Below are 16,908 nucleotides of genomic sequence, written 5' to 3' on the forward strand. Positions count from 1 at the left end.
ATGCTAAGCTCCTCACGGATTGGTTTGCTGTCTGTCTCTGCAGGTGAAGCAGCTCCGTAACCGTGCCGATGAAGATGCTCGCCTGGTGCACATGTCCCTGCAGATGGGAAGCGAACCTCCATCTTCCATGAAGAGAGACCTAGACCACCTCATGACCCTGGTCAGTAAGCCATGATGTGTCATGCATATTTATCAAAGAGTTAAGTCTTAAAAAGACAAAAGATTGGCTGCACACACTGATAGCCAAAGTGCCGATTATTTATTAGGATGCAGAGTAGGAACCAACGTTTCGGCAGGTACAACTGCCTTCTTCAGGGTATATATACCCTGAAGAAGGCAGATAAATATGCATTGTGCTGCCTGAAGAAGGCAGCACAATGCATATTTATCTATCCATGTGTCATGTATATCTTTACATATTATTAGCACCTAAGAAGCCACTGAAGCTCATCTTGACTAAATTAATATAAACCTCAAGCAATAGGGTCAATCAGGTGGCACAGAGGTAAAGTTCCTGTCCACCAGCGCGGCACCCTGGGCAAGACCTACGCTTTGAAGTATCGCCCAAGGAAATGACGTTGATGCTTTACAAATCAGTTTACATTCTCCGCGAATGAAACAAGTGTTGTGATTGGTCGGGAAAGTATCGTATCCGGGGTAAATACATCTGACGGATGTTTCCGGAGGATACATCCGCCGATAGCTTCTCTGCCTTACGTTGTGACCAGGCTTTACTTTATGCTTCTCTGCCTTACGTTGTGACCAGGCTTTACTTTATGCTCCTCTGCCTTACGTTGTGACCAGGCTTTACTTTATGCTTCTCTGCCTTACGTTGTGACCAGGCTTTACTTTATGCTTCTCTGCCTTACGTTGTGACCAGGCTTTACTTTATGCTTCTCTGCCTTACGTTGTGACCAGGCTTTACTTTATGCTTCTCTGCCTTACGTTGTGACCAGGCTTTACTTTATGCTTCTCTGCCTTACGTTGTGACCAGGCTTTACTTTATGCTTCTCTGTCTTACGTTGTGACCAGGCTTTACTTTATGCTTCTCTGTCTTACGTTGTGACCAGGCTTTACTTTATGCTTCTCTGTCTTACGTTGTGACCAGGCTTTACTTTATGCTGCTCTGCCTTACGTTGTGACCAGGCTTTACTTTATGCTTCTCTGTCTTACGTTGTGACCAGGCTTTACTTTATGCTTCTCTGCCTTACGTTGTGACCAGGCTTTACTTTATGCTTCTCTGCCTTACGTTGTGACCAGGCTTTACTTTATGCTTCTCTGTCTTACGTTGTGACCAGGCTTTACTTTATGCTTCTCTGTCTTACGTTGTGACCAGGCTTTACTTTATGCTTCTCTGCCTTACGTTGTGACCAGGCTTTACTTTATGCTTCTATGCCTTACGTTGTGACCAGGCTTTACTTTATGCTTCTCTGCCTTACGTTGTGACCAGGCTTTACTTTATGCTTCTCTGCCTTATGTTGTGACCAGGCTTTACTTTATGCTTCTCTGCCTTACGTTGTGACCAGGCTTTACTTTATGTTTCTCTGCCTTACGTTGTGACCAGGCTTTACTTTATGCTTCTCTGTCTTACGTTGTGACCAGGCTTTACTTTATGCTTCTCTGCCTTATGTTGTGACCAGGCTTTACTTTATGCTTCTCTGCCTTACGTTGTGACCAGGCTTTACTTTATGCTTCTCTGCCTTACGTTGTGACCAGGCTTTACTTTATGCTTCTCTGCCTTACGTTGTGACCAGGCTTTACTTTATGCTTATCTGTCTTACGTTGTGACCAGGCTTTACTTTATGCTTCTCTGCCTTACGTTGTGACCAGGCTTTACTTTATGCTTCTCTGCCTTACGTTGTGACCAGGCTTTACTTTATGCTTCTCTGTCTTACGTTGTGACCAGGCTTTACTTTATGCTTCTCTGCCTTACGTTGTGACCAGGCTTTACTTTATACTTCTCTGCCTTACGTTGTGACCAGGCTTTACTTTATGCTTCTCTGCCTTACGTTGTGACCAGGCTTTACTTTATGCTTCTCTGCCTTACGTTGTGACCAGGCTTTACTTTATGCTTCTCTGCCTTACGTTGTGACCAGGCTTTGCTTTATGCTTCTCTGTCTTACGTTGTGACCAGGCTTTACTTTATGCTTCTCTGCCTTACGTTGTGACCAGGCTTTACTTTATGTTTCTCTGCCTTACGTTGTGACCAGGCTTTACTTTATGCTTCTCTGTCTTACGTTGTGACCAGGCTTTACTTTATGCTTCTCTGCCTTATGTTGTGACCAGGCTTTACTTTATGCTTCTCTGCCTTACGTTGTGACCAGGCTTTACTTTATGCTTCTCTGCCTTACGTTGTGACCAGGCTTTACTTTATGCTGCTCTGCCTTACGTTGTGACCAGGCTTTACTTTATGCTTCTCTGCCTTATGTTGTGACCAGGCTTTACTTTATGCTTCTCTGCCTTACGTTGTGACCAGGCTTTACTTTATGTTTATCTGCCTTACGTTGTGACCAGGCTTTACTTTATGCTTCTCTGTCTTACGTTGTGACCAGGCTTTACTTTATGCTTCTCTGCCTTATGTTGTGACCAGGCTTTACTTTATGCTTCTCTGCCTTACGTTGTGACCAGGCTTTACTTTATGCTTCTCTGCCTTACGTTGTGACCAGGCTTTACTTTATGCTTCTCTGCCTTACGTTGTGACCAGGCTTTACTTTATGCTTCTCTGTCTTACGTTGTGACCAGGCTTTACTTTATGCTTCTCTGCCTTACGTTGTGACCAGGCTTTACTTTATGCTTCTCTGCCTTACGTTGTGACCAGGCTTTACTTTATGCTTCTCTGTCTTACGTTGTGACCAGGCTTTACTTTATGCTTCTCTGTCTTACGTTGTGACCAGGCTTTACTTTATGCTTCTCTGTCTTACGTTGTGACCAGGCTTTACTTTATGCTGCTCTGCCTTACGTTGTGACCAGGCTTTACTTTATGCTTCTCTGTCTTACGTTGTGACCAGGCTTTACTTTATGCTTCTCTGCCTTACGTTGTGACCAGGCTTTACTTTATGCTTCTCTGCCTTACGTTGTGACCAGGCTTTACTTTATGCTTCTCTGTCTTACGTTGTGACCAGGCTTTACTTTATGCTTCTCTGTCTTACGTTGTGACCAGGCTTTACTTTATGCTTCTCTGCCTTACGTTGTGACCAGGCTTTACTTTATGCTTCTATGCCTTACGTTGTGACCAGGCTTTACTTTATGCTTCTCTGCCTTACGTTGTGACCAGGCTTTACTTTATGCTTCTCTGCCTTATGTTGTGACCAGGCTTTACTTTATGCTTCTCTGCCTTACGTTGTGACCAGGCTTTACTTTATGTTTCTCTGCCTTACGTTGTGACCAGGCTTTACTTTATGCTTCTCTGTCTTACGTTGTGACCAGGCTTTACTTTATGCTTCTCTGCCTTATGTTGTGACCAGGCTTTACTTTATGCTTCTCTGCCTTACGTTGTGACCAGGCTTTACTTTATGCTTCTCTGCCTTACGTTGTGACCAGGCTTTACTTTATGCTTCTCTGCCTTACGTTGTGACCAGGCTTTACTTTATGCTTCTCTGTCTTACGTTGTGACCAGGCTTTACTTTATGCTTCTCTGCCTTACGTTGTGACCAGGCTTTACTTTATGCTTCTCTGCCTTACGTTGTGACCAGGCTTTACTTTATGCTTCTCTGTCTTACGTTGTGACCAGGCTTTACTTTATGCTTCTCTGCCTTACGTTGTGACCAGGCTTTACTTTATACTTCTCTGCCTTACGTTGTGACCAGGCTTTACTTTATGCTTCTCTGCCTTACGTTGTGACCAGGCTTTACTTTATGCTTCTCTGCCTTACGTTGTGACCAGGCTTTACTTTATGCTTCTCTGCCTTACGTTGTGACCAGGCTTTGCTTTATGCTTCTCTGTCTTACGTTGTGACCAGGCTTTACTTTATGCTTCTCTGCCTTACGTTGTGACCAGGCTTTACTTTATGTTTCTCTGCCTTACGTTGTGACCAGGCTTTACTTTATGCTTCTCTGTCTTACGTTGTGACCAGGCTTTACTTTATGCTTCTCTGCCTTATGTTGTGACCAGGCTTTACTTTATGCTTCTCTGCCTTACGTTGTGACCAGGCTTTACTTTATGCTTCTCTGCCTTACGTTGTGACCAGGCTTTACTTTATGCTGCTCTGCCTTACGTTGTGACCAGGCTTTACTTTATGCTTCTCTGCCTTATGTTGTGACCAGGCTTTACTTTATGCTTCTCTGCCTTACGTTGTGACCAGGCTTTACTTTATGCTTCTCTGTCTTACGTTGTGACCAGGCTTTACTTTATGCTTCTCTGCCTTACGTTGTGACCAGGCTTTACTTTATGCTTCTCTGCCTTACGTTGTGACCAGGCTTTACTTTATGCTGCTCTGCCTTACGTTGTGACCAGGCTTTACTTTATGCTTCTCTGCCTTATGTTGTGACCAGGCTTTACTTTATGCTTCTCTGCCTTACGTTGTGACCAGGCTTTACTTTATGTTTATCTGCCTTACGTTGTGACCAGGCTTTACTTTATGCTTCTCTGTCTTACGTTGTGACCAGGCTTTACTTTATGCTTCTCTGCCTTATGTTGTGACCAGGCTTTACTTTATGCTTCTCTGCCTTACGTTGTGACCAGGCTTTACTTTATGCTTCTCTGCCTTACGTTGTGACCAGGCTTTACTTTATGCTTCTCTGCCTTACGTTGTGACCAGGCTTTACTTTATGCTTCTCTGTCTTACGTTGTGACCAGGCTTTACTTTATGCTTCTCTGCCTTACGTTGTGACCAGGCTTTACTTTATGCTTCTCTGCCTTACGTTGTGACCAGGCTTTACTTTATGCTTCTCTGTCTTACGTTGTGACCAGGCTTTACTTTATGCTTCTCTGCCTTACGTTGTGACCAGGCTTTACTTTATGCTGCTCTGCCTTACGTTGTGACCAGGCTTTACTTTATGCTTCTCTGCCTTATGTTGTGACCAGGCTTTACTTTATGCTTCTCTGCCTTACGTTGTGACCAGGCTTTACTTTATGTTTATCTGCCTTACGTTGTGACCAGGCTTTACTTTATGCTTCTCTGTCTTACGTTGTGACCAGGCTTTACTTTATGCTTCTCTGCCTTATGTTGTGACCAGGCTTTACTTTATGCTTCTCTGCCTTACGTTGTGACCAGGCTTTACTTTATGCTTCTCTGCCTTACGTTGTGACCAGGCTTTACTTTATGCTTCTCTGCCTTACGTTGTGACCAGGCTTTACTTTATGCTTCTCTGTCTTACGTTGTGACCAGGCTTTACTTTATGCTTCTCTGCCTTACGTTGTGACCAGGCTTTACTTTATGCTTCTCTGCCTTACGTTGTGACCAGGCTTTACTTTATGCTTCTCTGTCTTACGTTGTGACCAGGCTTTACTTTATGCTTCTCTGTCTTACGTTGTGACCAGGCTTTACTTTATGCTTCTCTGTCTTACGTTGTGACCAGGCTTTACTTTATGCTGCTCTGCCTTACGTTGTGACCAGGCTTTACTTTATGCTTCTCTGTCTTACGTTGTGACCAGGCTTTACTTTATGCTTCTCTGCCTTACGTTGTGACCAGGCTTTACTTTATGCTTCTCTGCCTTACGTTGTGACCAGGCTTTACTTTATGCTTCTCTGTCTTACGTTGTGACCAGGCTTTACTTTATGCTTCTCTGTCTTACGTTGTGACCAGGCTTTACTTTATGCTTCTCTGCCTTACGTTGTGACCAGGCTTTACTTTATGCTTCTATGCCTTACGTTGTGACCAGGCTTTACTTTATGCTTCTCTGCCTTACGTTGTGACCAGGCTTTACTTTATGCTTCTCTGCCTTATGTTGTGACCAGGCTTTACTTTATGCTTCTCTGCCTTACGTTGTGACCAGGCTTTACTTTATGTTTCTCTGCCTTACGTTGTGACCAGGCTTTACTTTATGCTTCTCTGTCTTACGTTGTGACCAGGCTTTACTTTATGCTTCTCTGCCTTATGTTGTGACCAGGCTTTACTTTATGCTTCTCTGCCTTACGTTGTGACCAGGCTTTACTTTATGCTTCTCTGCCTTACGTTGTGACCAGGCTTTACTTTATGCTTCTCTGCCTTACGTTGTGACCAGGCTTTACTTTATGCTTCTCTGTCTTACGTTGTGACCAGGCTTTACTTTATGCTTCTCTGCCTTACGTTGTGACCAGGCTTTACTTTATGCTTCTCTGCCTTACGTTGTGACCAGGCTTTACTTTATGCTTCTCTGTCTTACGTTGTGACCAGGCTTTACTTTATGCTTCTCTGCCTTACGTTGTGACCAGGCTTTACTTTATACTTCTCTGCCTTACGTTGTGACCAGGCTTTACTTTATGCTTCTCTGCCTTACGTTGTGACCAGGCTTTACTTTATGCTTCTCTGCCTTACGTTGTGACCAGGCTTTACTTTATGCTTCTCTGCCTTACGTTGTGACCAGGCTTTGCTTTATGCTTCTCTGTCTTACGTTGTGACCAGGCTTTACTTTATGCTTCTCTGCCTTACGTTGTGACCAGGCTTTACTTTATGTTTCTCTGCCTTACGTTGTGACCAGGCTTTACTTTATGCTTCTCTGTCTTACGTTGTGACCAGGCTTTACTTTATGCTTCTCTGCCTTATGTTGTGACCAGGCTTTACTTTATGCTTCTCTGCCTTACGTTGTGACCAGGCTTTACTTTATGCTTCTCTGCCTTACGTTGTGACCAGGCTTTACTTTATGCTGCTCTGCCTTACGTTGTGACCAGGCTTTACTTTATGCTTCTCTGCCTTATGTTGTGACCAGGCTTTACTTTATGCTTCTCTGCCTTACGTTGTGACCAGGCTTTACTTTATGCTTCTCTGTCTTACGTTGTGACCAGGCTTTACTTTATGCTTCTCTGCCTTACGTTGTGACCAGGCTTTACTTTATACTTCTCTGCCTTACGTTGTGACCAGGCTTTACTTTATGCTTCTCTGCCTTACGTTGTGACCAGGCTTTACTTTATGCTTCTCTGCCTTACGTTGTGACCAGGCTTTACTTTATGCTTCTCTGCCTTACGTTGTGACCAGGCTTTGCTTTATGCTTCTCTGTCTTACGTTGTGACCAGGCTTTACTTTATGCTTCTCTGCCTTACGTTGTGACCAGGCTTTACTTTATGCTTCTCTGTCTTAAGTTGTGACCAGGCTTTACTTTATGCTTCTCTGTCTTACGTTGTGACCAGGCTTTACTTTATGCTTCTCTGCCTTACGTTGTGACCAGGCTTTACTTTATGCTTCTCTGTCTTACGTTGTGACCAGGCTTTACTTTATGCTTCTCTGCCTTACGTTGTGACCAGGCTTTACTTTATGCTGCTCTGCCTTACGTTGTGACCAGGCTTTACTTTATGCTTCTCTGTCTTACGTTGTGACCAGGCTTTACTTTATGCTTCTCTGCCTTACGTTGTGACCAGGCTTTTCTTTTACCAGCGCGGAGACTAACTGGCTGTTCACACCGAGCATTTGGTTTAATGACCAAATTGGGAGAAAAGGGGGACAAGTGGCACCTTAAAGATGTCTTAAAGCCATACTTCATCGTATGACTTAGCATAAATGAGGCATTATTTTTGACATGTCAGTATGTGTTAGCATCCAGCAGCCCGCAGTAGCATTACATTTATGAGTCAAACAAACACTCAGGATTTTACAGAGCCATTTTTATTTTGTTTTATTTCTTGTCTCCAGATAGGAGAGTTTTACAGCAAAGACCCGTTCAGCATGGAGCTGGCCCTGGAGTTCTGGTGTCCTACGGAGTCCCTCCAACACACCTCTCTCCAGGGCTCCTACCTGGGCATGGCCCTACAAAGACCTCCACATAAACAGGTCAGTCTCTCCTCCAACACACACCTCTCTGCAGAGCTCCTACCTGGGCATGGCCCTACAAAGACCTCCACATAAACAGGTCAGTCTCTCCTCCACCAACACACCTCTCTGCAGGGCTCCTACCTGGGCATGGCCCTACAAAGACCTCCACATAAACAGGTCAGTCTCTCCTCCAACACACACCTCTCTGCAGGGCTCCTACCTGGGCATGGCACTACAGAGACCTCCACATAAACAGGTCAGTCTCTCCTCCAACACACACCTCTCTGCAGGGCTCCTACCTGGGCATGGCCCTACAAAGACCTCCACACAAACGGGTCAGTCTGGGAACCAAGTGGTAATACAGTACTGGCACAATGCACAGAATATATGATCCATATGTCTATCTGAGAGACTGAGTGAGGCCCCTTTTCTACCGACCGGGGTTGAACTGGTTCGCAAATGTTTTCCAGCCGATCTACAAGCTCATAGCGTGGCACTCAGCAACTCAGTTTTTAACTCAAATCTTCACGTCTGGGTGGTCCCTGGAACTACATATTTTCAGATGGGGGGTCAGCGGCCAAATACATATACTTATAGGGATTCTTTGACATGAAATAGTTTGAGAACCACGGACATAGAAACACAGGGTTTTTCCGAAAACTGTCAGGATTTAGAAGACATTAGTACTAGAATCGTTCCCAGGTCAAAATGGGCTAATATTGAACCAGTTTGGAGTGTTTCCACTGAACGAATGAATTGGTTCAGAACCCTAAACGTTGGTTCAAAAACCGGACACCAGAAAATGTCTGGCAGTTCTGTGAAAGCAAGCAAGCCACCAAGGTTCCTAGAATCTAAGAACAGAACTAGTTCGAGACTCAGTTCTTTGTGGATCATGGTGGGCCTCTGAGTGGTTCTGTTATGCTGTAGGTCTCTTTGTTGTGTTCTAATTACTGTGTTCTGCCTCAGGTGGTTCTGTCCAAGTTCGTGCGTCAGATGGGAGACCTGCTGCCCTCCACTCTCTACATGGCCTACCTGCGCATGTTGAAGGGCCTGGCCAACGGGCCCCAGTGTGCACACTACTGCTTCAGCCTGCTGAAGACCAACGGAGCACCGCATGGTAATGACACATTCACACTGCTTACATTTACACCCCCTCTCTCTCTCTCTCTCTCATTAGCAGGCAACAGTGCAGCACTGTCTCTCTCTCTCTCTCTCTCTGTTTCTGCATGGCACAACAGCGCCCCTACTGGTACTAATACTGGTGCTCATTAACGTCACATAGGTTAAACACACATAGGTGAACACGGACATTGCTGTTCCTTGGAGTGGTTGCACCACTCAAAAATAAACAAACATGGCTTTCCAGGAATTAACACCCTGTGCGCACAGGACGGAGTTCTCCGTCCTATTAATTAGTAACGCCCAGCGCTCAAGACGGAGATTGATCAAAAGGACGGGAGATTATTGTTATCAAAACCGATCGCCATCGCTCCACAGGCTGGGATAGAAAATCTTAAAACGTGTGACTCTTGATCTAAATCATTCCGTCCAATTCTAAGAAAAGATTATGTGTTAAGACGGTCCTGTCGCTAGTCGCGATAGAATTAATCACGCCTCCCGTTGTTGTCTTAAAACGTATCAATTAACTATTAATTCATGAATCGATAATTCACATCCCTAGTGCACGACCAAATCTAAACGGGGGGTAACTGTGTGTAATGTGTGTGTTACACCAGGAGAGGGCGTAGCAGGGAACCCTCTGTCCTGTCCTGGACTAACTGTGTGTAATGTGTGTGTTACACCAGGAGAGGGCGTAGCAGGGAACCCTCTGTCCTGTCCTGTCCTGGACTAACTGTGTGTAATGTGTGTGTTACACCAGGAGAGGGCGTAGCAGGGAACCCTCTGTCCTGTCCTGGACTAACTGTGTGTAATGTGTGTGTTACACCAGGAGAGGGCGTAGCAGGGAACCCTCTGTCCTGGGAGCACTTCTTCCACACCCTCATGCTCTACCACGAGAACCTGAGACGAGACGCGCCCAACGTGGACGCGTCGCAGTACCGCCACCCGCCACTGAGGGGCATCACCCAGAGGGAGCTGGACGGGCTCACCTCCTTCCTGAACCTGCTCACGACCATCATCACCTGGGTATGACCTCATCGCTTACTGTACTTATACTGTACATACACCTGGGTATGACCTCATAACTTACTGTACTTGGCATACAGATATATTGACTGTGGTAGTAGTAGCCTGATCTATACTTGGTTGCATCATGCCTGTGTCGTGCACGGTAAGACCAGATCTACACACTAAGTCCCTCATTTATCAACCGTGCGTACGCCAAAATCTGGGTGCACGCCGAAATTACCGCAATTTTCGGCATTTACCATTTCCGCCAAAGCTTGAAATTGAACTTGTGAATGGACAAAAATCACGTCTGGTCGGGAGCTGTCGTACGCTTTGTCCTCGGCTGTTTTTCTGTCGTACACAAGCGGAGCAGCATTGTCTGAACTGCTGACACGCTGTCACAGGCATCTAAACATATGTTTTCACTCCTAAAATGTTAAAATAAAACTGTATGTATATACATGTAAAAAAAAAGACGAAAAAAAAAGAGAATTCCAACTTTTACAAGTAATTAAAATCATTGCGCAATTAAAAACAATATAACATGTTTACAATGTATTAGTTTGTGCTTAATCAAACAGTGCCTTACTGGCCTTAATTGTTATGCGAGTGTGTAGTACCTACAAGGATTGTGTTTGACATTACCTGTGTATCATACCTGTTGAAGTCACATAGGTGTTTACATCCATAGTTTCCACCACCTGCCAATAGGTGGCAGTGTTAGTTCACAGCTAGTGAAATGCCTAGTGTGGGGTCACAGAGGGCGGAAAGAGATAAGAGTTGAGGGGGAACCACGTTCTGATCTGTGTGGATGTTTTGTACCGGTATGTCTCTCCTGCTTTGAAAATAATAAAACGAACAATCTTTTGATACACAACGATCGTGTGCAAGACTGTATGGATCCGAGTGTAATATCTGGAGGTCCCACCGAGATGAAACGTTTTATCACGGAGGAGGACGACTTTTAATGCACGGAACTAACACTAAAACTGCGGTGATCAAGACGGTTTATGGAAGAGCAGTGAAGCGAGGAAGCCACTGTCTTGTCAGAGCCTGAGACACGTTGTTTACCAAGTGTTGAGTGAGTGTAAAGAGACAAAATGTCGGAGCACAGAGAAGAATTACTGTTTGAAATGGAACAAAAACTTTTTGGATTCACTGTGGAAGATTTGCATAATATTTGTAAGTACTGCAGTATCACAGGCGAAAATAATGCAGCCATACAACACGAGCCGTCGAGCCTTAGTGAAGCATATAATGCAGTTTTGTGAACGTGAAGAAATAATTGCATTAGAGGATGAAGGCATGTCTATGCTGTTGGCTTTGAATGACGCTGTGAATGCCGTGCGGGACGGAGACACACCCGACGGCTCGTCTAGCGACACACCCGCGTTGGATTTGTCCGTCGGGGGACCACCACAAAGCGGGGGGACTCCACAGTCATTGACGCCGCACATCATCGCCATGAGAGACAGAAACGTCGCATCTCAGCATCACCATACAGCCGCCGCGGGAGATGACGGCGCACGCCAGCAGCCAGACAGACAGACAGCCAACGCGGGAGATGACGGCGCACGCCAGCAGCCAGAGAGACAGACAGCCAACGCGGGAGATGACGGCGCACGCCAGCAGCCAGACAGACAGACAGCCAACGCGGGAGATGACGGCGCACCCCAGCATCACCAGCCAGGAGCAGCGCGGGAACTCAACTATATGAGGAGTGACAATTTTGGAGCGCAGCATGGAGGGAGAGAATCAATGGGGAGCAACAGCTGCTGCCTTTCTACTAATGCTGCATACCGTCGTGAATTCAGGATTAACGGCCACATTGGTGAGTTAAATCAAAGGGATAACCTGAGTTTCAGTAGTCTTGAACACCAAATTGAAAGTGGGCTTAGGAAAGGATATCCAGAGATGGAAATTGTGGAGGCAGTGATTCGTGCAGTGAGCCCTAGTGCAAAGCTGAGGAGCTATTTAGAGGGGAAAATGGACCTCACCCTGAACACCCTTCGACACATTCTGAGAGCTCACTATGCAGAAAAAGATGCTACTGACTTGTACCAGCAGCTAACTAAAGCTGTACAGGCACCAGGAGAAACATCCCTTGACTTCCTTATCAGAGTACTTGATTTGCTACAGAAAGTTCTTTTTGCATCGGAACGCTCCCAGTCTGGCCTGAAATACAACAGAGAGTTAGTGCAGAGCCAATGTTTTCAGTCCATCCTCACAGGTCTGTCAAATGACAACATTAGGGCAGAAATTAGGTTTTTCTTGCAAAATGTGGACAGTAGTGATGAACTTTTGCTGGAGAAAATGCAAATTGCACAATACAATGAGAATGAGCGGAACCAAAAGATTAAAGTGATGAACAGAACCTCTCATAGAACCAACATTAATGTGATAGAGAGAGAGGATGATGACACTCCCCAGGCAGACCCAGTCTCTGTAAAACCCACTAAACAAACCAAAGGTAATTCACTGTATGCGAAGATAGAGGAACTCACATGTCAAGTTGCATCTCTAGTGCAGACTGTTCAACATGAGAGAGCCACCGTGACTAACCCCCAGACAACGCCAGCCAATTCTGAATACAGGAGACCAAACAGGCGCTGTCAAACGTGTCAGCAGCAGAACGTGCCCAATTGCAATCATTGTTTCAAGTGTGGCAGTGACACCCATTTTGCCTTGGGATGTAGAGTAGGGAATGCACAGAGAGGGTCGGGAAACGGGCGGAGGTTGTGACTGAGGGGCGGGCCATAACCTTAACAAAACCAATGTCCCAGATAAATACAGTAGTGCAGCAAATTTCATCAACAGGAAAACCTGAGAGAAATCCAAACAAGACAGCTCCCATGTCGTTCAATCCCTTCACCAAGCGAAGAAATGTTGCACAACTCATTGGTAGGAAGTGCCTTGTGTGGTGTTCAATGAATAAAATGAAAACTCAAGCGCTGTGGGATACAGGAGCACAAGTGTCCATAATGAGTGAGGAATGGAAACAAACAAACTTACCTGATGTCGGGGTGAAGCCAATCAGTGAACTGCTAAGTGCAGATGAACTACTTAATTTGAGAGCCGCAAATGGCTCAGAAATACCATTCCAAGGGTGGGTTGAGGTTAAACTCAGCTTGTTTGATCCAAAGACCAAAACAGCAGGGTCAACTGAACTACTGGTACCCATGCTAGTGAGCAAAGCCTTGGTGGAGAGGCCCATCATTGGTTTCAATGCGATTGAGGAAATATTCAACAATGGAGACAATGTGGCCATGCTGAGGAATGCATTGAGGATGGGGGCAGGCAAGGCAGAGACATTACTAAACCTAATCCAAAATACAGCCGATGAAAGTGATACTTTCCTTGTGAAGACTGGATGGAATACCACGGTTGTCCCGAGTGGACAGTTAAAGCGGATCAGCTGCGCTGTCACAACAGACCTCACAGTGCCCACTGAAATGTTATTTGAGCCAGATGAAAGGCTGTCATGGGACGAAGGGTTGAAAGTAAACTGTCAGTTTGTGCATGTCCCACGTTCAGCACGCAGTAAATATTTATGTGAGAAACAGTACTAAACATGATATCTCCCTACCCAGTAAAACTGTCATAGGCAGTGTACAAAGAGTGACAGACCATTATCCAGTCCACCCAGAGGAAAATTCCCTGCTGATTCCTGAACCTGAACTGCCCACTGATGAAAATCAAGCCCAATGCACAGGTATTGACCCACCAGTGAAACTGGACCACCTGACAACAGAACAACAGACAATTGTAAGGAGAATGATCAGAGAGGAATCCGATGTGTTTGGCAAAAAAGATGAGGTGGGCTATATTCATAATCTGAAAATGGACATTAAACTAACAGATAATGTCCCTGTTGCCAAAACGTACAATGCAATACCACGCCCTTTATATGAAGAAGTAAAGAAACACATTTCTGACCTGTTAAACAGAGGCTTCATTCGCAAATCCAGTTCTGCATACGCATCACCAGTTGTGTGCGTGAGAAAAAAAGACGGAAGTCTCAGACTATGCATTGATTTTAGGGAGCTCAACAAGAAGACCATCGCAGACAGACATCCTATACCACGCATGCAGGAAATTCTGGATGGGCTTGGGGGACATGCCTGGTTCACAGTACTGGACCAAGGCAAAGCATACCATCAAGGTACTATCAGTGAGGACTCGAGACAGTTCACAGCCTTTACAACTCCGTGGGGGCTATACGAATGGAACAGGATTCCTTTCGGCTTGACTAATGCGCCAGCTGCCTTCCAGCGCAGCATGGAGGAAAGTTTAGAGGGCCTCAGAGACAAAATAGCTGTACCATATTTGGATGATACTTTGATTTTTAGCTCGACCTTTGAACAGCATGTGGAGGATGTAAGACGTGTCCTCAAACAACAACAACAGCACGGTATCAAACTGAGACCTGACAAGTGTGACATGTTTAAAAATGAGGTTCGATATATTGGAAAAGTAATCTCAGCTGAAGGTTATAGAATGGATGAGAAGGAAACTGAAGTGGTGAAATCCCTGAAGACAAATACACCCATTAATGTCAAAGAATTGAGAAAGCTGTTAGGTTTCTTGGGGTATTATAGAGGGTATGTCCGTGACTTTTCTCGCCATGCAAAGTGCCTGTATGACTTACTAGCCGGGGATGCCTCATCTGAGCGCAACAACAAGGACAGAAAGGGCCAAGCAAAAAGGGCAGGACAGTTACCACCACATACCAAAGTTATATGGACTGACAATCACCAGAAGGCGCTAGACTACATAGTGGATGTGTTAACAAACCCTCCTGTCATAGCCTACCCCAAATTCGAAGACCCATTCATTCTGCACATTGATGCCTCGGAAGAAGGGCTTGGAGCCGTGCTATATCAAAGACAGGAAGGCAAACTCAGGGTTATAGGTTATGGCTCACGTACGCTCACACCTGCTGAAAAGAACTACAGGTTACATTCAGGAAAGCTTGAGTTCTTAGCTTTGAAGTGGGCAGTTACAGACAGATTTAGAGACTACCTATTTTATGCCCCAGCAGTGACAATTTACAGTGACAACAATCCCCTCACTTATGTCCTGACATCAGCTAAATTAAATGCAAGTGGGCACCGGTGGGTATCTGAACTGGCAGACTATAATATAACCTTGAAATATCGCCCTGGAAGGGTGAACATTGATGCAGACTTCCTGTCTCGCACACCCCGAAACATGGAGGACTACATGGGTGAGTGTGTGGAACAGTGCTCACCTGAAGTGTTAGCTGCAGTCATAACCGCAGTCACGACACAAGAGGATGTGAACTGGATCTCAGCCATCACTTGTAATCCAGCTATTCAAGAGATCATAACTACACAGGAACAGTCAGGGATACGAGTGACACGGCAGGAACTGTTACAAGCTCAGCTTCAGGACCCAGTCATATCTACAGTACTGCACATGAAAAATAAATTGGAAAAACCAGACCGACAAACACTGAGTAAAGAATCAACCAAAGTGAAATGCCTGCTACGTGAATGGAATAAGCTACTTGTCTCAAAAGAAGGCCTACTGATCCGTAAAACTGTGTCCCGTACTCAAGTGGTGCTTCCAGAAAAGTACAAGGATTTAGTTTACCAACAGTTACATGCTGAGATGGGCCATTTGGGTTCAGAGCGGGTTGTGAACTTGGCCAGAGATAGGTTTTATTGGCCCGGAATGCAGGGTGACATTGAGTATTTTGTAACCAAAGTATGTAAGTGCATTAAACAAAAAAAACCTACTGTTCAAAGCAGAGCTCCCATGGGTCACATACCTGCTACCGCACCATTTGAAATGGTATCTATAGATTATCTTCATCTTGAAAAAAGCAGGGGAGGGTATGAGTATATTTTAGTGATCATTGACAATTTCACCAAATTTGCACAGGCATATGCAACCAGAAACAAATCAGGCAAGACGGCTGCAGACAAAATCTTTAATGACTTTTCCCTGAAATTCAATTCTCCCACGAAAATCCACCACGATCAGGGTCGAGAATTTGAGAACCAGCTGTTCAAAAGACTACAGAAATATACAGGAATGACTAATTCAAAAACGACCCCCTACCACCCACAAGGAAATCCTACAGAGAGAATGAATCGCACCTTGTTGTCCATGCTGAGGACCTTGGACGAAGACAAAAAGCCCAACTGGAGTGAGTATCTGAATAAAGTAATCCATGCTTATAACTGCACAACGAGTGAGGCCACAGGTTATTCACCTTTTTACTTACTGTTTGGGAGAAAGCCCCGTTTGCCGATTGACCTAATCTTTGGGCTAAGTGAAGAAGAGGAAGGGAAGTCATATCAAGAATATGCACAGAAATGGCAGCAGCAAATGAAGGAAGCATATGATATTGCATCTAGGACAATCACAAACACTACAGCCAGAGGAAAAAGGTACTATGATCAAAGGAGACAGAGCTCAGTCCTTACAGCAGGAGACAGGGTTCTTGTAAGAAACATGTCTGAGCGGGGAGGACCTGGGAAATTACGCTCCCATTGGGAAGAGCAAATACATGTTGTAGTCTCCAGGAAAGGAGAGGACAGTCCGGTGTATGAAGTGAAACCAGAGCGTGGGCCAGGGAGAAGCAGAATACTCCACCGCAATATGTTAATGTCTTGCAATGCTCTGCCACTAGAGGAATCAGTGCCTGTTTCTGTAAGAAAAGAATCGCAGGTTCAACAGAGAAGCTATCGCAAACAGTTGGAAACGAGAGAGATATCCGAGGACTCTGAGAGCTCTGAGGAGGAGGAAAGCCATTGGGCAAACAGGCTCAGACACTCTCAGCACAGACAACCTGTTGTCCCTCCTGAAACTAGAACACAATTCTCACTCAATCCTGGGGTGGAGGAGTTCACATTCACAATGGAGAATC

At 45.2% G+C, this 16,908-nt stretch overlaps 1 protein-coding gene across 1 annotated transcript in view; it reads left to right on the forward strand.

Moving 5' to 3' along the window:
- nup205 (nucleoporin 205) overlaps positions 1 to 16,908 on the forward strand; it is an 85,908-nt gene that overhangs the window by 11,739 nt on the left and 57,261 nt on the right. Inside the window, exons 9-12 of the mRNA XM_083763391.1 lie at positions 44 to 160; positions 7,764 to 7,901; positions 8,850 to 9,000; positions 9,832 to 10,028. Coding sequence (XP_083619517.1) covers positions 44 to 160; positions 7,764 to 7,901; positions 8,850 to 9,000; positions 9,832 to 10,028 — 603 coding nt within the window. The remainder of the gene's footprint in view (positions 1 to 43; positions 161 to 7,763; positions 7,902 to 8,849; positions 9,001 to 9,831; positions 10,029 to 16,908) is intronic.

This window comes from Protomyctophum parallelum (genome assembly GCF_964188405.1).
Source record: "Protomyctophum parallelum genome assembly, chromosome: 4".
Lineage (NCBI taxonomy): Eukaryota > Metazoa > Chordata > Actinopteri > Myctophiformes > Myctophidae > Protomyctophum > Protomyctophum parallelum.